Source organism: Tyto alba, unplaced genomic scaffold (assembly GCF_018691265.1).
Source record: "Tyto alba isolate M040663 unplaced genomic scaffold, T.alba_DEE_v4.0 Super-Scaffold_7, whole genome shotgun sequence".
In the NCBI taxonomy this organism is placed as follows: Eukaryota; Metazoa; Chordata; class Aves; order Strigiformes; family Tytonidae; genus Tyto; species Tyto alba.
The window spans coordinates 9,882,745-9,905,414 of NW_024881328.1; the positions used below are offsets into that span (position 1 = coordinate 9,882,745).

The following is a 22,670-nucleotide window of genomic DNA, read 5'->3' on the forward strand; positions in this document are numbered from 1 at the left end:
TGGATGGTTAAGGATAGATCAGACAAATCCCATTCCAAACATGTCCTATATAATGCGCTGATTTTTTTCAGATTGAAAAATAACTTCACCAAGTTAAACCCAAAGGAGTTCAAAGATTAGAGGTCATACAGGCTATAATTGGAATGCATAAGAATAGTATTTCTAAATTCATACCCCGAACAATATGTTGAACTAATATGTCAGCAAATTATTCCATTTTCATAGCTTCAAAAGAGCTGTACAGTAACTGGATGAAAAACATTCTATTTAAAATACATTTCAGGCTTCATTTTGCAATGTGCAAATGAGAAATCATTTAAAAAAAAATAAACTATGCTTTTATAGCAAGCCATTTTCCTTTAATATTTCTGTGTAAAGTTAGACATTGAGAGATGGTATTGCATCAGGCTACAATTTATGGTAAGACCATGATTCAGAATATCACTTCAATGTACTTATCTTTTCCTACAAGTTTACCAAAATCAATGAGTGTTAAGCATGTACTTAGTAATGTTTTGTTGAGTCCAGGCCATGGAAACATTTGTTCTCCTTATCACTAGTAGGACTTATCTCTGTCATTAATTGTATGTCTGTAAAATAATGTATTCTGGAATGTCCTGCTGCATTAGGGATGAGACTAGCAGACCTTGCATTGGGAGGGAGAGTTTTGCAAGGTCTGTAACCCATGCTTTAGGACAAGATTACACAATAGTAACTACTGGCATGAACTGCATTTAGCTTTAGCGACCACATTTTTGTTAGCAGAATATATTTAAACTCTAAGGATCCTTCTCCAGTTGTTTTAGGAACACAGCAACTACCAAAACCAAGGAGACAAAAAGCCGAACCTGATGTTTAGTTAAGAAGTTTAGCGGAAAGTGTAACATACTAACACAGTCTTACATTTATAGAATGAAGAACCAGTTTTCTCCAAGGATGGCAATAAGTTCTTCATGACTGTCCCAGTAAAGCAGGGAGGCCGGGGTGAATTTCACCACATAGCCATGTTTATTGTTCAGGTAAGGTTTTGGTTCAGGCCATCTTTAATATCTTAGTGGTCATCTAGGACTTTTAGTGAGGACACATGACCCAAGCAAAGACTTGAACTTCAGTAAAGTCTGAACACTTGTGTTGTGGTCATTTGTCATGTCCAGGTTGTTACTCAGTGCAGAGACATGTTTATAATTTCTTCCAGAATAAGTGGAGCTCTCTTTTTTCTTAGACCTATGCTGTGATGACACATAAGATCTGTAAATGAAAGGTACTTCCAAAGTACTCTTTCTGGAAGATTTCATGTTTTCTTTGTACATCTGTAGACAAGCAGAGATGTTTTCTTGTTAAACTCTTCTGTCAGTAATAATATTTTATAGCCACAGGTATTCAAGAGACCTGCAGAAGTGCTCATTTTACCCTCAATATATACTCTACATATGCATAAGTGTGATTTTAAATGTCAGTTCAGAATATTCAGAATCTAGTCTTACACACAACAGTAAAGGGAGGCAATACCAAAAACTTTAAATTTTGTGACAATTAGGACTCTTTTATTACTCTTCGCAACATTTTCCAGTGGTTTCCATTTCCTGGGGTCATTACTTTTTCCAAAGAAGAATCTGAAAGAAGATAAATATGCACTATGACTCTGAAGGTCACCAGTATGAAGTTGTGATGAACTAATAAAGGAAATTATGCCCTGGAACGGAACACTCCAAGGCATCTATTTAAATCAGCAGAGCATTAATCCAGGTACTGTAGCAGAGCCATATGACATAGGAGGGATTATCAAGGAACCCAAAACATCAAAATATCAGACTTGGCACCAGGCAACTCCATTATCTCTCTTTATGACAGTGTTCTGGTATGAACATTATTAAGTCTGAAATGTGTTCACAGTGTACTGCAGACAGAACAAGAGCAAAAGAACTTTAATGAAAATTTAACCTGAAGAAGCAAGAACAAGATATTCATTCAATATATCAAGAACAATTCAGAGAAGAAAAAAAGGGACCAAAGACATATCAAATCCTATCTTCTAAAGAAAACAGTAACTCAGATGACAATCTGGTAAAGGTGTATTAATATAGTAGCCACACAAAAATTCACACCAGAGCAAAACCATCTAGTCAATCAAGTTTTATTTTGGTTTCTTTCCCAATATGAGTAAGTATCTTTAAAATACATGAAATAATAATTATGTAGATCTGAAAATTATCTTGCAACATTACCAAGGATATTACAGATACAATCAAATTTACCTGAAACCTGTATGCTCTGTCATTTTTCACTACTAAAGAGCCCAGGAAACTTGATTCTAATTCAGGAAAATATTTAAGCAAAAGACAAAGTCCACTTCTATTCAACAAGAAAATGTAATATATACCTACTTTTAAATACATGTTTTAATCCCACCAGAATAATGTTTAAAGTCAAGTTTATGACTAAGAGTTTAGTATTTTACAGGCAGAATTAGAGCCCTCAGTACTGCACAACTCCAGAAATCAAAAATACTTCTATTTTGGTCACTGTGACCATGAATAAACAAGTCTGAATGGTATCACTGATGACCAATTTGGCTTGAAGTATATAGCTGCTACTGAGAAGAAGAGGAAATGTGATATCCCATGTATCCACCATTATTCATCGATAAGCAACATTCTGCATGGTAATGGGGCTGATACAGAGCAATAAAGGGCAAGAAATGTGTTTATATGATGTATTTTACACAGTGCATTAATCTGATTGTCCATTATTTCTAAAGCAAACATGGAGGCATAAAAATTATATTAACCATTGCACATAGAGTCTTTTGTCACATCAGATGTTTGTCACACCTTGTGAGAGCCACCGTGGCGTAACAGGTGCCCTGCAGAATTTAAAGCAGTCAGCAGGTCTCCGGTACCCAGGTGATCACTTCTTTTGTGATGGAGCTCAGTTTATGTTGGAATTTGTCATTCAGATTCTCGTTACTTCTCTGTACTCCTCAGTACAGATATCCAAGTGCAGGAAAATTAAAACACAGCACCAACGTGAATGTACAGTGACAAATAAATAAATTTTAATATCTCGCCTTAGATTAATTTGATTACTGAGGCTTATTTGTCAGTCTTGCAAGTGCCGACAAATGATGGTCTTTCTTGGGCTGCATTTCTTTGTACTTTAGAAAAGCAAGCGTCAATGATATAATCAAAGCAGGTTAGCAGAAGCATCTAATTAAATCTTCTTGCAAAGGGAGGTTACTGTTTAAAAGGTTACTGTCTATCATACATTATTTACTGTCTGAATGTAGAGGTCTAGATGTGTGTTTTATTGTTTTCAAATGCTTTTAGAAACTTATGAAATATTTAAAAGAAACTATCTCAAAATGGGATTGAAGCATATGTTATGTATCTAGAAATTTCTTAGTTGGGGTTTTGCAACTCTAAAAACTCTCTTTTTTCCAACCACAAAATAAGAATTATAAAGTAACTTTAATGGATCAAGGCAAAAACTTCCTACAGGCTTCATAAATTATGTATTATGGCTGTAACCTTGAAAAATAACTATGTTTATTAACACTTGGCTGGGCTTTTTATTGCTGTTTCTTGTTAGATTCTGTGATTTCAATATTTAAATATCTCTTTCAATAGTTGCAGCTTCTCTAGAGGAGAAATAGTCACTTATAATAAATCACTAATTTGTATTTTAATCATTCCCGGAGACAGCACTGAATATGAGAACCTTCCTGAACAAGGGAACTGTCATCATAAACATACGTACAGCACCTAGCACAATGTCCTGATTTCAGTTGGTACTTGCAAGACTTGTCATAGAGTTACTACATCGTTCTCTCCTTGTGGACCTGCTAGAGAACAGATCAGTTCTAAGGGATTTCTTTCTGCCTTAGCATTTCCAGATGTCTCATAAGTGTCCTTGAGCATTTTCTGCTTACTAGTTATTGCTGCTGTTGATGTAGAGCTCAGAGTTTACAAGATACCATTCATAAATATGGGAATTAAAAGAAAAAAAAAAAAAACAAACTTCTTTTTCTTTATGACTTCTTGTAAGCCACATAACCACTGAGGCCTCTGTGATTAGCTATGTACTGGTGCTCCAGATTGACAGGACACAAGGCCAGAAAGCACAATTAAATCCTTCCTCTGACCTCCTTTCTAACTCTAGCTGGTCAATTTCACCCACTAAAGCTGAAATATAAGCTGAAGTATCACTTATTTTCTTTACAACATTTGTCTTGAATTTTAAAGCTAGGAATTTTATATCCAGGCCAAGCATTATAATCCTAGTACAGAAAAAACACTCTTCAAGTATGTTCATGGTTGAAGTTTTAATCTTCAGAAGCCTAAGCAAGAATTTTACCTTTCACACTAGGAAGAAGTCTCAAGTGAGCTTTTCAATTTTACATTTCATTGTTTTTAACCTGTGTCTGACGAGGAGTCTGCTGCAGCTTCCAGCCAAAGAGTTTGGTTTTACCTGAAGGTAGATACGCAGTGCATCCTGGTGTTTCCTAATTCAGTCCTTGGTGCATTGGCTAAGAAAACTTCCATCCCTTTCTTCAAGAGGTGTTTTGAATTTCCCCTTCTAGCAGTTATTTTTCTAGGCTCACACTAGGATAGAAACAATTTATGAGAATGAGCAAGGAGTTCAGTTACCAAAATTTGGAGCTAATCGTAGACTCTCCTTATAGACCCTGGATAAAGAGAGGCTTCTCCAGAGTGCAGGATGGAGCAGGGGCTTTACCTAGCTTTAGATTCTGTGAACGTCTATGTCTGAGTTTGTGCAGTGCATTTCTCAGAGAGGTTTGCCTGCCTCCTCGGATGGGGGTGGTGTTGATGTCCTCTCCTGGCACAGCACCTTTACAGTAATCTTGGCTCAGTACAAGCATGTGAGAAGTGTGAGAGCTTGGTGAGCACACTCTGGTGCAGTTTTGGTTACAGGGGTCTGAGTCAGATTTTCCTGCTATGCCACTGTAGAGGAAAAGAAACACTAAGAGAAACAAAGTATGTGTAATGACAACACCCTTAAAGTGAATTATAGGACTTGTATTGTTTGTTGTCGTATGGGCAACTGGAAGAAAAATTGTGATGAAAACGGAAATGATTTTAATGACTGAAAATTTTATATATGGGAGAGAGGATACTTGAAGTTCAGGTCCGTCAAAATGTGAGGTTTGTGACTTAAAGATGTTATGTTGCATATTAAAGTTTAAAAATCTGTAATCAGTAATGACATGTGCAGACAATACTGCTAGGCAAAGAAAACTAACAGGTAAGAGAGAGTTAATGTTTTCCATCCCTCTCCAGGCTAAAAGTGAACAAATCAGTGTGAGACACCTGACATCGGGAAACTGGGAAGTTATCAAAATCCTAGCATATGATGAAAATACTCAAAAGATGTAAGCACTATTCTCTTTGTTTATGAAAATTTCTGAGTTATTAAAGTAGAATCCATTTAACTGGAAATAGCTTATCTAAAATTAAGCAACAATTTCTTTCATTTTTGGGCATTACCATCAATTTTATGCTTCTGAGTTTGTAAAGTGCAGTTGTAAGACAATTTATCTGCCAGTGTATTACTGCCTGTATTTTTATGCAGAGACGGAAGGAGCATAATGTGACATCAGTTGACTGTACTTTTTTAAATACAAGAAATCAACACATAGTCCAGCAATAATAACATTTTGGTGACTTCTTTCCTGGATTCCAGATAAGAAGTCATAGTAAATTTTTAGTACTTGATAAAACCCCAAATCTTCAGTTTTCAAGCATGCTTGGTTAATGTATGAGGACTCTGGATTTTGGGGATCTGATTCAACCCCATAAATTCAAATTATATGAAGAGATTATTCAAATCCTTGATTCTCACCCAGCTCACTCAGAGAGAAATCTTTCCAAAGCCCATCTTAGCGCTGTAGTGGGAAGGAAATGCAGCACATACTTGGTGATTTTTGGAAGCAGTACAGAACTGACACAAAATACCTGAAGGCTCCACATAACATCAGTGGATCTTGGTTAATCTTCACATATATCTGCACATGGCAAAAAATAAACAGATGTGTCTAATTTTGATTTTCTTTAGAACAGATAGTATTTCAGGAAGGACCCTTTTGAGACTACAACAATACTGTCATCTCCACTGGGACTGGAGAAACACCCTTTCTGACCAGTCCTTCAATGGGTTTTGAAAATATATATGTAGATAATTTCTTGATACTTCTCCAAGGTTTAGATGAAAAAATGAGGTCTGAATGCCCTCAGCCTGTAGAGGGGTGTCAGACTGCATGTGGGTTGTCCCAGCCACTTGAGAGGACTTCCTTACCCTCCTTCTGCCTCTCAAGCAGAAACTGTGGGGATCTCATCAGGGACACACCAAGGACTTGTCTTGATATTCTTGCAGCAGCTCTGCTAAGGCTCTTTCCACCCATGCAACCTCATCTGTAACTGTTGCCTAGAGTGCTAGCTTCTGTCTCTAGGTAGAAGAAAAAGTAATTCTACAGCTCAAAAAGGCTTTCAGGTATCATAAAACCAATTTCAATTTATGATATAATTTCATTGTGACCTTTTTCTACTCCTTGGATTTATATTGCAAACTCTTGGAATGAAGGAGAAACTTTCTCTTCTGTATTTATAATATGCAGAAAGGGGTCCTAGTTGCTACTGGACCTCTTGGGCATTTACAGGAATTAAACAGAAACCATGAAATACTGTGTTCATCACTGTTTTAATATGAAATCATATAGCAACTGAAATTACTCTGTATACTGGGTCTAAATTTAATCTTGAAGCTTAGGTTTATATATAAGTATTTGATCTTCATGTATATTTGGGAATTTTTAATTTTAAAAAATGTTATTTATGATGTCTCTCACTTCTCTAAACACCACATAAATCACTGAGTTTACCAAACTGAGTTTAACTTTGTTCGTCTTTTGGACACAGTTATTTCTTAAGCACGGAAGAATCCCCAAGAGGAAGACAGCTACATAGGTAAGAAGTACACAGGGCTGTGTTAACAGCTCCTTCATGCCAAGCCGTAAGTGCTCTGATGACATTCTGTGAGCTTAATTACTGCTTTGGGGCTTCGGTAATCATTTATATTGTCTAAAAATTAATACACTTGAGCTGTAACAAGTAAAGAACCATGTTTTTTCAAAACTAAAAATACTGATGATATTTTACTTTAAAAAAAAAAAATGATAAGATTTTACCACTTAGGTCCTTACTAGTCCTTTATAAGTATCTAAAATGCTAAACCTAAATCAATATCATGTAATATGACTGTGTTTTTGAAAGTAGTGAAAATCTTCTAAATAAACTTAATATTTATGGGGTTTAATCATGTAATTTAAAGTGTGTGGACAAAGCACCTCCTCCTTACACAAACCTCAGTGCTTAAATCTGAAGTTAGTGAGGTTTTGCATTGTGTCCTACTAACACTGTTACCCCACAGCACTTCTAGTTATTGAAACCCCAGTCCTGCTTAGGGCAGGTTTTGGATCCTGTCCACATTGCCAAGTTTACAGAACATTAGTCTGCTGAATCATCTGAAAACAGTTTCTATAAGGCACAAAATAAGACAATGATATTTTGGTAAATTTAGGGATTGAAACAAATTTTGTCAATCTGATGAGCTAATCCTGGGTTTATTGTATTTTATTCCAATTAAAAATGTTTCTGATCAATTTTTTCCCCAGCGTATCAACAGTGGGATCATTGAATCGTCAGTGTCTCTCATGTAACTTCTTGAAAGACCAGTGCACATATTTCAGTGCAAAGTTTAGCCCCATGAATAGGCATTTTTTACTGCACTGTAAAGGTAAGTTAAATGCACAGAATCTAATAGTACTTTGTTTGCTTCTGAATTAACATATTCATTTGAGAAGTGTATTAGGCTGGAGTCTAGCATTTACCTCTGTAGTGGAAAGCTCAAAATTCCGTACAGAGTTTATTGCAAGTAACGATGTTCTGTGTAAAAGCTAAAGAAAAAGTGATATCAGAAAGCTGCTCCAATCCTAACCCTTCAATCCCGGTAAAGGACACTGAATTTTAAATTCACTGTAAATAAAAATCCTTCACCAAAACCTGTGGAATTTATAGTGACGGTATTGTGGTTCATAACAGCTTCAAGATATTATGCATTGAGACTGATTTTGTGCAGCTGTACCTAGTTAAAAAATGACGGCCTGACTTCTGTAACACTGTGTCTCTATGTGTGTATACATGTATGCATACAGTATATCTAGACACACTTATCCACATATGTACATATATATGTGTATCTGCCAAAAAATAGGTATGGTTTAATCCACATAGACAGATCCTCTTTATTAATACAATTGCAATAAATTACTTTTAGCTTTTTGTTGTTATCTTCATTCCAGTAGCACTAAATGGCACCAATTGGGTTCAGAATTTCTGTATAAACAGCAGACTAGAACCATCCCATGCTGAGAAATTTATAACCTACACCCAGGAAATAAACACTGATAAATAAGTAAGATTATAAAAACAGGTTCAGAAAAGCATGAGGCAATCAGTAATAAAGTGTATAGCTAGACCTGTTGACCTTGAAGCTTGCAGTATTTTACAGACAATGTTCTCCCAGTATTTTTGCTCAGATCAAAGAGTGAAATACAATTCGTCTGAAATACATGTGAATAGCCCATTCTATTTGTATGCATTTTTTCTATTTCTTTTGCAACTGTACATTTTCTCCACAAAAATAAAATATCTGCCAGCTTGAGAATTGAATCTATTCAAACAAACAATCTATGAATATATATTGGCTAAAATAAGGTTGTGGGTTTGCTTTTTTGTTTGTTTTGGTTTTGTGTTTTGTTTTGTTTTGTTTTGTTTTGTTTTGTTTTGTTTTGTTTTGTTTTGTTTTGTTTTGTTTTGTTTTGTTTTGTGGAAGTGCACCTATAATACATAGCTGAATAGGAAAAAAAAAAAAATAACCAACTGTATGGTTTATACATGATTAAAGCTGCAGCAGAAGTTATGGAGCTGATACTAAAGCCCTTATCCAAGTAAAGACTGCACTAGTAATGAGCTCCTGATGGCTTAAGCAAAGTTTTCCCTTGTACTTGACACAGTCCCTGTGGGGAAAATCTCAGATTCGTGCAAGAAGAGGGTTGTTAAATTGAGAAGAGTTTTTTGCCCTGAATCAGCAATGTGCTAGGGCCCAAAAACATGGCTTCTTGTTATTATTTTAGCAAAGTATATTCAACCTGTAATTTTTAGCATCTTCCTATGATATAAAAATGTGTATGCCACTACGAGGTTGCACATGAAATTGCTCACAAGTTCATGACTTTCAGTGACTTTGGAGGTGGCAGTTCTCTGTTTGAGCTGGTAAGACTGTAGATCATCCTCCCAGGATTAAACCTACACTCCACTGAGTTGCAACCAGTAGACTGCCCTAAACTGCAGGTGTTGGGCGAGGATGATAAAACACTGTCATTAAGTTTTTCCTACCTCTAACATTAATTTATAGTTGTCAACTTGGGGTTATTCAGAGGTCTCCTCTTGTGTTTCATCAGAGCTTGACAATTACAACAGCAGTGTGGCCCCATGTACTGCGACAGCTTGGCAAAATGCCTGTTGTGGGTTGGATATTTGACAGTATCAAAGTTGATGGCAACGTCCCCATAGCGCAAGTATTAAAAACTCTTCTGGGGGGAGCTGCTTGTAAGAGTACGAGGTAAACTGCTTCAAGGAGACAGATGACACCACATCTATGTGCATACACACTTGTTTTCCCACAACAAAAGCCTGACTGAATTGTTACAAATGCAATTTGCCCAGAAAAATACTTGGGGGACTCTGGACTGGTTTGATCCAGGCAAGTTTCAATTTTCTACCTCCTGTTCACCCATGAGCACCTTTATTAGGGTAGTTTTTCCTTCTTAGTTACCCTCAGCCAGGCAATCTGTCTCAGTATACCAGCCGTATGCATCTCCAGAGACTTTCCTGATTGAGGAGTTTTTTCTAGCCCAGTAGATAGAGGACCAACTACAGCCTCTCGGTTTTGGCAAGTGTGTCCTGTATACTTATTCTCCACACTGCTTGTGGATTTTTCCTTTAACATTTCATAAACACTAACAGATGTTAATCTCTCTATTCAAATAAAATACTTCATGAAGGAGTAATTGTTTTTCCCATTTTATACAGTAGGAAATAATTTGTGGTTTTAGTGTTAGTTATAGAAGGTCAATGGGAAATCCAAGTGCTGTGCTTAGTTCTGATGAGCTGTAGCACAGTGCCTGTTACACAAGTCTGTCTTTTTCTTTTCTGACTGGATTTTTAATCTACTGTAGTGTCCCTTTTTCAAAATACGTCATCATCCTTTCATCTTTTAATAAGACAAATAGAGCTGGCCTAGAAGATGCCAGTGCTTTCCTTTCCAAATGGCCTTTCTTAAATCAGAATTCAGTGCAAAATGAAAAATTCAGAAGTAAAAAGAGCTGGAAGAAACAAACCAAACCAAAAAGAGACAGCTGAAGAAATTATCTTCTTGAAGAGCTATGGCAGAAATCTTTGATGTGTCAGCAATCTACCTGTAAGATTTTTGTCAATAGTCTCCCTTGAGTCAGAGAATTAAATAAAAATCTTCAGTGGAGGCTGTCAGGGGCTCTGAATGGCATCATGCTATTTATTTCAGGTATTTAAGTCTCCCTAGGCTCATACCATAATTAATTGAGAGAGACAACCTCTCAGGATGACTCAAAACACATAAATTAAGCTCTGTCTCTGAACTGCTCTCAAAGGGAATCTTTTTTTTTCTCCAAAAAAGAAGGGTCTTAACTCCTAATTTCAGAGGGTCTGTGCCTTCATCTGACATTGTGTCTTCAGGGACTTCAGCTTTTCCACATCATCCTTTCTAGCCCAATAGTGACTGCTTGCATGTAATTTAAACTCTTGTCTCACTGATATAAAACTAAGTTTCCCATGCATAAATTCCATGTTGAGGGTGGGGATGCAACATTTTCTTTTGCAAGTTTATACAATGAGGGGGTCCTCAGAGCAGGGACAGGAATCTCAGCTATACTTCTGAGTATGCTGAATGTTTGCTCGCCCCAGTTTCGTGTGCCATCTTGTGCACAGTACCTATTGACATGGAGAATTATTCTTGGTGCTTTTAGTTTCTTAGTGGTACAGTAAAAATAAAGTATCTGACATTACCATGAAATAAGATTCTATTACATTACACCTAGATTTAACTGTGATGCTGATGGTCTTGCAGAGCTGGCACACCGAAGGAGCTTCTTAAACAGATAATTAAGTGAAATATGTGATAATTTTTCACCACCTCTGCAGATTTTCCATAGATAAGTGAATATTATCATTAATTCACTTCTTAGTTAACCTAGTTACTGTTTCCGAATGTCAAACTGCTATATTTTAGACAGTGCCATTAAGTGCCTCTGTAATTTTTTTTATTCTTCACTTATAGCTAAAACATGGAGATTATTAAAAAAATGCTCCTTCTGGGTACAGGGGTCTAGACTGCTTGCTGAACATGTAGAAGGCAGTCTCCATTTCATGCTTTGTTGGTACCGTAGTTTAACCCATGTCCTTCCCAAGAGACATCTGTGGAGCTACTTCTGTGTTTGAGGAGAAGCATGTTCATGGGGCTTCCAGGATCCGGTCTCATGTGGTAACTGGTGCTCTCATTTTTTGTTACTGAAATATTGAGTACTCACTACCCTACTCTTCCTCTGTTTTTCTCCTCTTCTCAAAACAGGGCCAGGCGTTCCGGTTGTTAGTGTGCACAGTACAAGTAATACTGCAAGTGAGTGTTCCTTATGGAATAGATATATTTCATTATCATCCTTGATAGTTTTGGGGAGTAGGGGGGAGGGAAAGGCAGTTACAAGTAAATGAAAACTAATAGATGACTCATTTATATAAAGTTCTTTAATTACCTTTTACTAACTTCCACATGTGCAAATGATAAAGAAGTTAATGACAAATGACTAAAACTTTCCCAGGCTTTTTGTATGTGTTTTATGCTAAGTGCATATTGTTCATCTTTGATTTACACTTCAGTTAATTAGATGTGAGGTTGGTCTTCATTTCACTTTCTATGTAAATTGTGCTGCCATTATGATACACCTTCTGTATTTTTAGAGATGTTTTTAAAGTTACAATCCAATTATCTTGAGGTAAGGTACAGTCCTTGGACAATTGATCATAAAATCTGACCTACATATGATGAACTTAGTCCTTCTCTCTTATATTTCTCTAATGAGAGCAACTCCACTGACATTTTCAATTATGGCAAATCCAAGAATAAAGGCTTTTTAGGGAGGGTATTCAATACCTCTAATTTCCAAGTTTTCACTAATTGTTTTCTGTATATTGACACCACATCTGTTGCTATTTCCTGGCTGATTGAGGTGTCTGTAATGAAAGACTGTCCTTCAGCAGCACAATTTTCCTCACTTAGTTATTTCTCTGGTACTGTAGAGGTAACAACTGAGCTACTTCCAACTCCACTGTGGCTCCATGTAGCATGAGGGTGTGGGTTAGAGGAAAGGGGACATCTTTCTATTCAAAAACACTAAACCATTCTTTACATATCCTCATTTCATTCATTATATTATCCCCAGGATTTTTCCCAGAATCCAAAACTCCCGAACTGTACTTGTCTGCATCCCCTTTGTCATGGGCCAGCCACTATTCAGCCATAACAGTGGACCTAATCTTGCATGTTGAAGTAGCATACTGATCAATAGTATCATGCTATGAAGTCTTAATTAATGTCTGCACTTTGGCTTCCTTTTTTTTTTTTTTCTAATTATTTTTTATTTAATGTCACTGTTAGTATTTGCAAAGCTCAGTGCCATGGCACACCAAGGGGGGGAGAGTTTTATCCAACCCAATAAGGGGTAGCCATTGCTCAAAGTAGATTCACTGAGCTACTCAATTCTGTGAAGGTACTTTCGATCTTTATTACTTGCACCTAAACTACTGTTGATAGTGAATTATTGTAAAAGAGATTTACGTACAGCATCTTAGAGGAAAACAAAGCAAGTCAGGTTAGAGGGACAGTGTTTGTTGTAAAAACAAGAAAACAAATAAGAGAGATAATTTACCATTAATTTTTCAGTGCAAGATTAGATTATCCTCTTCAATTCATAAAAGAATGATTAAGGATTACTTCAATTATTCCATCCTCAGACTATAATTATACTATTTTGGTTGACTGCCCAGAACAAACATTCTCCTTAGATTATCCATTTTGGCCCTGAGTGGAGGGTTTATTGTTTAATAGAAAAAAAAAAATAAATAAAAATCTACATTTTGAAAGCCAGTTCGGTAATTTAAGTAAAAAAGGAAAAGAAAAAAAAATAACTAATTAATCATTCTTTCATGTGCAAAAGGATTACTTCAGATCTGTCTGCAGCTTTAAACCCAACTGAAGTCTTGCTCTTGGTTGAAGTGCAAAAGACAGAGATGGACATGCAGTGATCAAGTAGAGCTGTGCTGGCTAAATACTGACTTGGAATATGTATCTTGAAAAGGATGCCTGCTTGAGGCTTAAGATATTGCCCAGCAGACTAGCCTTTCCCTGTAACAGCTGCTGCTAGTATTTTTCAGGGATACTAGTGTTCATGTTGTTCATCAGCAATTTCATTGTTAGTGCTTAACAAAAACAAAGCCTACTGAAGCCAGAAAATGGAATAAATATATATGTTTTGAATTAAGCTGATTGCTCAGTTCCTGAATTGCAAAGCAGTTACATTATAAAAAAAGTATTTACAGAAGGAATTCATTTACAAGATTTATCATTGCACATTTTTATCTTTTTCTTTAATTTTTTTGAATCTTGATTCATCTCTGATGTGATGATTCTCCATACCTTTCAACTTGATTTTTCTTCCTGTTTTCTACAGAGTTTTATATTTTGGAAAATAATGCTGTGTTGAAAGAAGCTGTTTATAAGAAAAAGAATTCCAGGACTGAAATTAAAATGCTTCACATTGAGGACTACGGTAAATTTGTCAAAATGTTATTTTACCAAACCAAAAACTTTCTTACAATGTTACTGTTTTTCATCTGTGTAACTACCAGCCTTTAATGTTTTGCTCTTTTCTTAAAAGAACTCCCTTTACAGTTGTCACTGCCAAAAGATTTCACGGATCGAAACCAGTATGCCCTTCTATTAATAATGTAAGTATCTGTGTAGAATCACTCAAAATAATGCAAAAGTACTTCATAGAAAACATTTAACTCTGTAATTAGAATTTTTTTTAACCTTATGTAGGAAAATTACCTCATGGATTTGAGGTGATAAATCAAAAGGCTTGTTCTCAGCAAGATTTTGTTATAGGTGCTGTCTGATAGAGATGCCTGGGCTTTTTTGAGCTTGCCAAATCTAGCTCTGCTTCGTTGTGCTTTTATGTGCATGAGGCACTGGCCCTTCTGATGGTGTAGCTGTGAGTAGTTCTGCAGTCTTTCCAGGACCTGTACTGATTCCTACCCACAGAGGATCTCATTCAGAGCCTATGCTCCTTTTTATCCCTGATATAAATGGATAGAGCTTCTAAGAGGGGCTCAGTTAAGATGCATAAAGCAAAACTGCTTTTAGGCACACTGGAAAGAAATAAAAAATAATTTTGAGCATCAATGGCTAAAGGCATTATAGGCATGATCCAAAGTCTGTTGATGTTAGTAGGAAACCTCTATGGGAGAAAGGAGGTACTGCCTGGCAACCTGCACTGTTCTTTTAAAAATAAATAGTGTGTATATTTCTTTCAGAGACAGTCAGCCTTTAAGTTGCACATCTACAGAACGTATAGCAGAGGAAGAGAGCAGAGTCATGAACGTACCTGCAGCCTACCTGGGAGAACCAGTGATGGCCAGCTCAGGGCTTCATTCGTTGCTCTCCATCTGAACTCAGCATGGGTCTTCTATGGGTGTAGAGGTCTTCCCTGTACCTACAGATCTTCTTCCAGTCCCATTTAGAAGGAATTTATGTGAATTTCACTAACACAGGTGTAGGATTGGACTGCTAAAGTCATGAAAATACCACATTAGCTGAGCTGTACCACCTGGAGTAGACCTGCCCTTAGTGACAGCAGAAATCCTTATTGTTATGTGTGAGGTCAAATTTACAAGCTTGAGCTGCTGAGCGGTCCCAAATTCCTCTACTCAGATCAGATCTTAGATAAGAGGATAGAGAGACATAAAGCTACTTATTTCTAAGTCCAGTTTGTGTTTAAACCTCAGGTTTTTCAATGGTATTTATCTTCAGTTGTGGTGACTCTTTTCTTTAAGTGGCTTATGAACATATTTTTCTTTTTTTTTTGTGGAGAAACAAGACATGGATTATTTTATCTTTGTAGTATTTTCTAACATGATCTTGGGCTCATGATTATGTTTTAAGCAGTTCTTTTAAGTGTGCCAAAGGCAAACTGACTCTCTGAATGACCACCGGGAGCATTACACACAGTTGTGAACGCTTGAGCTTATACTTTTATCTGAAAGAAAGGAAACACTAAGGTGCTTTCCTTTTTAAGTATCCCAGTGAATACATAATCTGCCATATATATTTACAGTGGAATATGAGGTTATATACTCATGTAGAAACTAGAGAAGACAGGAGGAAAGGATTGGAAACCTGGAGAAAGCCAAGGCCACAAATGACAGGAAGAGGGAAAAAAAGCTAAGAAAATACTCTTATGAAATGTTTTTAGATATCAAGAGTTGAAATAACTGAGAACAGTATTGAGGCAAGGTCTGAATTTAAACTTACCAAAGTTGTCAGCACCTAGTGAGTGAATAATGTGGCCAAGTCATAATGTATGGATATGTTTTATAATTGTTTTATTTTTTTATGATGTGCATGTGGGCTAAAGAGGAAGTTCATCCACTTACGAATAGAGATTGTGGTTTCTACAATTATAATATGGAGACTTTGATTCTTTTTAGTCAAATCCTTACTTTTGCAATACTGAATTCTCTATGTTGGCTTCAACAGGAGTTATTTTTAGAAAACCCTATACACTAATGAAAATAAGAAAATGAAAATTTGAAATCTATCCTGGCCCATGTAATGTTACATGTTTTGTGTCCTATTCTACCCTAGAAGAAAAAGAAGTTTTATTTCTTCTGCAGCTTTTTGCAGACTTTAAAATAAGGTTGCCAGCAATCCTTTTTTAAGTTAAAGATGTCCCCAAATGAGATATAAAACTGAAAACTGTCACTGAGGTTATGGGAGGCTCCCTTGTGGGATGATTATTTGAGCCTAATAAATTCTACCCAGCTCTTGAGAAAGAAAGATTGGAAATCTGTGTGCGTGCACAGGGTAATTTCTTGACCCACACAACTCCAAATTGACATCTTAAAGTTTATTTCATTATCAGAAGTACTACTTTCAACAACAAAAAAAATATTCAGGTCCAAGAAGAACATGTAGCATTTACAGAAAACACTGATTAGTTGTATATATGGTATCATTTCCCAGATATTTGACTTTTCTGAGTCCCAGAGTGGTACTGTTGGGACTGATTGAGAAACACCCTGCTCCTGCTGCTAGAAGTGCTAGACAAGAATTGTGCTGGTGGCTGATAACAAACGTCGCCTTTCACATTGTTCAGCTGCACCTACTTTCTTGCTTATATTCTCAGCCAACAGATAGAATTATCATTATATTTCATCAATTGAAAGTTTGAAAAAGAATGCTGACCAACATTCTTGGCAATAATGTTTGTTTAATTGTATATCCATTTTTTTGGAAAGAAGATTCTGCATAACTTACTTATCCAGGCAACATACACTTAGACGTAAATAAAGAAAAAATATATATCTGGAAAAGTGGAGTATTAACAGATATAAAGTGGCTTTTGTGTTCTATCTCAGTAGCACTGCAATTTGATAAGGATTTAAGAAAAAGAGAGGGAGGGAAGGAAGAAAGGAAGGGAAGAAGGGAAGAGGGAATGTGAGTTTAAACCTGAAATTCACCTAATATGTCTCTGCAGTGCAAATTAAATGCCTAGTTAAGTGCATATAGACTTCTAAGTGCATATAGGCTTTCTCCCCTAAGTTGGAGGGTAAATACGGCATGTAAGATCTAACAGACTCTGGCTGTTCGGCAGAGGTCGTTGCTTCAGGGTCACTCCAAGCCTCTGCTGAAGATTCATCTTCCCTGTGTCTTACATTTTGTCAGGATATGGTTTACCTGTGGATTCTCAACTTTGTCTGCAGAATTTTTGTGGTGGTGACTGGGTTTGCTGGCTGAGAATAAAGTAGTTTTTTGATGACTGAGGTTCATAATTTTCCTGTAAATTTTCGTCAGCAGTGAGTACTTCTGTGTGGCATTAACGTGCTCTCTGGATCAGTAGGTTACAATTATGATAACAGAATTTGGAAATACATAAAGGGAAGATAGTTTGGTATCATTTGGTATTTTTTTTCAAATCACTGAAAGCTAGTAGCTGTTTCTAAGGTGCATGACTATAATAAGGCTCCTATATTCAGTCAAGGATGCCTACAGGTAAATTTGAACTTCCAGCACATAACACCCATGAGTCTGAGTGTTAAGGCTGAATCTTGGAAAGAAGCCTGTACCAGCAGATTCTGGTCCTGGTGTGAAACCTGGATGTGAACTCAGTACAGCTACATAAGGACCAGGCCCTGAATATTCTGTAACCTTCATCATAAGGATTTTGTGAAGATTCATCCATTAGCATTTGCAAAGCATGCTGCAATGCTCAAATAGAAGATTATTGTATTGCTATGTTAAAATTTATGTCCATCTGTATGGCTGGCCTATCTAACAGATAGGTCTCTTGTAGAAACCAGTTATGTCTGCTAGCACTATTTTTCTTTCCAGAATTGTGATGCATAGGCCATAAAATGCTAAATAGATTGTAACACTTTCCTTTCTTCCATTTGTTCTCCTAAACCACCAATACATTTCACACTCAGTTTCCTTCTGATATAATACATACCGTACAGCTGTAGATTAGAGAGGTGTATAGTAATTGCCTGAAAGAGTGATTATCATCTCTTTTCTATATAATTAAGATCAAAGTTTAAATTTCAGACCCTTGATTTTCTCATTATGGTTCACCTTACTCATTAAAAAGTTGGAAGATACACTCCTTGGTAATACACAGGAAATGATTAAGTAAAGACTCTGGCATTTAATCTGGGTAATAAAATGAGAGGTGATAATCATTCTTTATTTTTTCTTGAACATAATTAACCTCATTTCTTCAAAATCTGTAGATAATGTATCTTAAATGTCAGCATGTATTATTTAACACCATTTAAAATTGTCCAATATGTAAGTGGATATTGTAAAACTGAATCACTGGAGAGATAGTCCTGATCTTTGAGGGGAAAAAACACAGTGGGTATTCTCCAAAGTAACAGTGAATTGTCTCCAAGAGATTTCTGTTTGTTTCCTAGTTTGTGTTTTCTTTTTTTGTTTGGTAATAAACAGGAAGCACTTCACCTGTTACTGAAATGAAGAAAGTTTTAGGCCTTGTGCAGGCCATCAAACCTGTTTATGCCTCCAGTTAATACACTGTCGGGACTGATAGCAAGATAAGACAGTAGGGTTGGAAGTGAAGATTTTTTTACAGCTTTGGGAATAACTCATTAAAAAACTGTAAGAAATATAGAGAGGCATAATGCAAGTATTGGGAAATATTTGAGAACTGGGGCATGGTAACACTTTGCCTTTTAATATCTGTGTTGCATACCTTTTATTTGTTGTAAAGGATATTACTTGTTTTAACTGGCAGCTGTTGCAAGTGAAGGATCAATGATTGGCTATATAGTGATGTGTAAAAATGTGTGGTAGATTCCACTACATTGATTGCAATATGCTTGCAAGGGGGAGATCCCTGAAGGCCTTTTTGTTTGGCTAGTTCTTCCTCTGTAAAACAGCTGCAAAGTTTAGTTTTTGGGGGGAATCTCTAAGTTGTGTGAATGATTCACTAATTGCTTCGCAAGCCATCCATTTCATGCCCGTATTCATTCTGCCTCTGCTTAGTGTTGTAGTGTTTCACTGCTCTGTTGTGTTTCTGTTACAACAAAGTATTTGATGGAGAGTTTTCTTCTTTACTATTTTAGATTTTCTTCACCATTCTTTGAACTCCAATATTTCTTAAGGCCTAAAGGGAGAATTCATTTAGCTTAGGCTAAAAGAGGGATAAACTGGAGGCTCACTTCAGCTGTTTCATTTGCAGTAGTAGTCCTGGTGCTATGGGCAGCAATGGATCTGCTCACTCCCTTTCTCTTCAGCCTTGTCCCCAGAAAAGGCTTGGGGAATCGTGCTAAGATCCATCCTCTTTCAGCCTCCCCTACTCCCACTTCCCCACAGCAGTACATATCTTACTGTGTGAATAAAATGCTCACTTAATCTTCCTTAGAAAAAGACAAGAAGAGATTCAAAACTTAACCTCCTTTTCTTATTGTTGTGGTTTAACTGGCAATTAAGCACCACACAGCTGCTTGCTTACTCCTCCCCCTTCTGTCCCCAGTGGGATAGAGAGGAGAATCAGAATGAAAAAAAGTGAAACTCATGGGTTGAGATAAGAACAGTTTAATAATTGAAATAAAATGAAATATAATAACAATTATAATAATAATACTAATTGTAACAAAAAGGAAGATAACACAAAGAGTGAAATAAAACCCAGGAAAGACAAGTGATGCACAATGCAGTTGCTCACCACCCACTGACTGATGCTCAGCCAGTCCCTGAGCAGCGATCCATCCCTCCCAGCCAACTCCCCTCAGTTTATATACTGGGCATGATATCATATGATATGGAATATTCCTTTGGCCAGTTTGGGTCAGCTGTCCTGGCTGTGTCCCCTCCCAACTTCTTCTGCCCCTCCAGCCTTCTTGCTGGCAGGTCATGAGAAGCTGAAAGATCCTTGACTTATAAACACTACTTAGCAACAACTAAAAACATCACTGTGCTGTCAACATTATTTTCATCCTAAATTCAAAACACAGCACTATTCCAGCTACTAGGAAGAAAATTAACTCTATCCCAGACAAAACCAGGACACTTATGACACAAATTACATTTTTAAAGTCTTTAGCCTCAAGTGTTTCAGAGAGATATTTTAAGAATAACAGTTTTATTTTTTGTACTATGCTGTCTACTTCAGTTGTGTCTATCGCATGATTCTACCCTAGTAATGGAATCACTTCTGGTGATGTGTTTTAATTTGTTTGTCCGTATCTGCAGAGAGGAGTTGTAAACACACTATCTGTTTTCAGTTGCAGTCTGCTATGTCTAAACAGGGTACATGAACAGAGAGAAAACATTTGGGATTTTTCATCTTCAATGTTTGAGGCTATTCAGGTTCCTTGATTTTTGACAGGTGGTGGGTGTGCTTGAAAGCTGATGCTTGTAAAAGAGATGCTTATGAAATCTGAAAATTAAGTGGATTTTTTTATTACACCAGTTTTGCAAAATTATCTCATTTCCCCAGTCAGTTTCACCATAATCAAAAGATGACTTTTTTCAGTGACATTTCTTTGCATAGTTTCTATCATCTGAGTCGTAGTCTTTCTCACATATTTCCTATCAAGTTACCTTTTCCATATGCTGCATTAAATCCACTGTTTCACTGAAATAGAAAGAGTTGTACTGGAAATGAAGCAGTGATGATAACCGTTATTTGCCATGTATCTTTTAAAATTGTCTCCCCTTCAACCCCTGCTTGGTCAGTCCTATAGCTTCTAAAATTCCTCTTTAAAATCTTGCCACTTCATTTTTAAATGGTGCAAAACCTGGAACAAATTTTGCTGCAGTCATGATAGCAGAATGGCAGAGGAGTATTACTCAGAGTACAGCAGCAACAGCCTCTCTGGTAACACTGTATTATTCCCTGTAGGCTGTAACTCAAGTCATGAACATAGACTTTAGTTTAAGCTTTTGGTTATAGAATCTGAAAGAACAGATTCTTCTCTTTTCAGCAATATATGAACTTATGATGAGCTGCCCCTTTTTCTAGACAGTCTGAGATGTATATGACTGCCTTTCAAGAAGCATACAAATTACCTACTAAGGTCAGTACTATTGGTATATTATTGATGGCTTCTGTCTATTTAAATGGTACCTCAATGATGAACTTCAGCAGTATGCCCGAGTTGTCAGCAGTTGCGCTGCCACGATGGACTCGTAATCCAAGTGTAGCTGCTTTCAAAGTCACACACTAGGCAGCTCTGAACCTTGAAAGTCAGGAGCAAAAATAAAAAAAGGAGCATACAAGTGCTCACTTGTATGAAAATGAATGGGAAAAAAATGAATCAGGAAGAATTAGGCGTAGTCTTCATCTGAACCATTCTGCTCTTGTTATTTGACTCTCTAGACAATGCTCCTTAAGGAACACTTGAGGGATGTTAAAGAGCCTGTAGCTTCGCATAACACTTTTGGTGCTGGCATCGATTTTGCAGTAGTGCTTTGGCTGGTCCATGATTCCCTTATGGCTATCCATAGTCAGGTGGGAAGAAGTCTTCTGCGTTTGTATTACACCCAAGCATAAATGCCATAGACTTTCTTCCAGGCTTACTAGTGGGGTCACAAAATAATTCTATGAAGAGAATACCACTGAACAATAGTTAGTTATGATTAGGCTGTAAGTAGTAATGGGCATGAAACAAAAACTGACCCTTGAGGTAGCTGTAATCCCAGGACAAACTTCACAAATCAGGCTGTGCATCTACTGTTGAACTGTGGTAACAAACTTGCTTCATTACAGAGCCCTCAGGGTGGTGTTCAAATTTGCATAAAGGATTAATACCTTGCCGAAGCCCCATTTAACAGGTTAAAAGAGGGGCCTAAATGGTGCATAGAATATATGCTGTCTCTGTGGAGGACAGAAGCACACCTCAGATAGTCAGTATCATTTTATAGTAGCAGCTGAAGAGTAAAGAGACCTTTTGATGCTAATGGGAATTTTGACATGTACCTCAATGGAAATGGCCTTAAATGCCTGTCACAGGCTACTTATATGGACATTCTTGAAATAAATTATCCACTGGAAAATTGCTTCCAAAAGCAATACGTCAGACAACCCATCATGCAGGAGTAGAAGATGTATAGCACTTAAAGTCTGAGCCTGAAAGTAGCCCAGCTGTGCCCTCCAGAGAAGGAGCTTGGGAAAACATCACTGTCAGTTCTCACCTACTGAGAATCTTGCTGCAGTTCTGTCGTTCCTTTCGTAACAGAAGAAATTATCTAAGGGTATCATCTTTCGTTTAAAACCCTTTTTGGTTTTAGGCACTTTCTGATATAGAGAAAGGCTTACAAGTGTAACAGTTCTTCCCCTAACTGCAAGTGTCTAGATATATAACATATATGTATGTGTGTATATATGTATGTATATAAGACCTAGATATATAGCACGTATAAAAGAAATGTAAACACTGTATTTGTTTTGTTCTTGCATTAGGTGGGAGGGAACCAGGCTGACTCATTCTATTTCCACTTGTATGGGGTGCATTAAACTGTGGGAAAGATACCTAGCTGATCAAGGATATTTCTGACATATTATCTTATTGTAGCAAGTTGGAAGAACTTAAAAATAATAATTATAACTGGTCTGAGGCTGCTACTATTGGAAGTAGTGGGAAAAGCTCAGTGAAAACAGTTATGTCAAGGTATAGTGCTTCTGAAAATCTTGGTATGTACAATAA

General features: G+C 36.8%; 1 protein-coding gene across 2 annotated transcripts in view; it reads left to right on the forward strand.

Annotated features, from left to right (window-relative positions):
• DPP10 (dipeptidyl peptidase like 10) overlaps positions 1 to 22,670 on the forward strand; it is a 555,109-nt gene that overhangs the window by 513,386 nt on the left and 19,053 nt on the right. For both annotated transcript variants that reach the window (XM_033003141.2, XM_042784121.1), the window contains exons 13-19: positions 912 to 1,019; positions 5,298 to 5,389; positions 6,933 to 6,980; positions 7,688 to 7,809; positions 11,740 to 11,787; positions 13,895 to 13,993; positions 14,102 to 14,171. In XM_033003141.2, the coding sequence (XP_032859032.2) occupies positions 912 to 1,019; positions 5,298 to 5,389; positions 6,933 to 6,980; positions 7,688 to 7,809; positions 11,740 to 11,787; positions 13,895 to 13,993; positions 14,102 to 14,171 (587 nt within the window). The remainder of the gene's footprint in view (positions 1 to 911; positions 1,020 to 5,297; positions 5,390 to 6,932; positions 6,981 to 7,687; positions 7,810 to 11,739; positions 11,788 to 13,894; positions 13,994 to 14,101; positions 14,172 to 22,670) is intronic.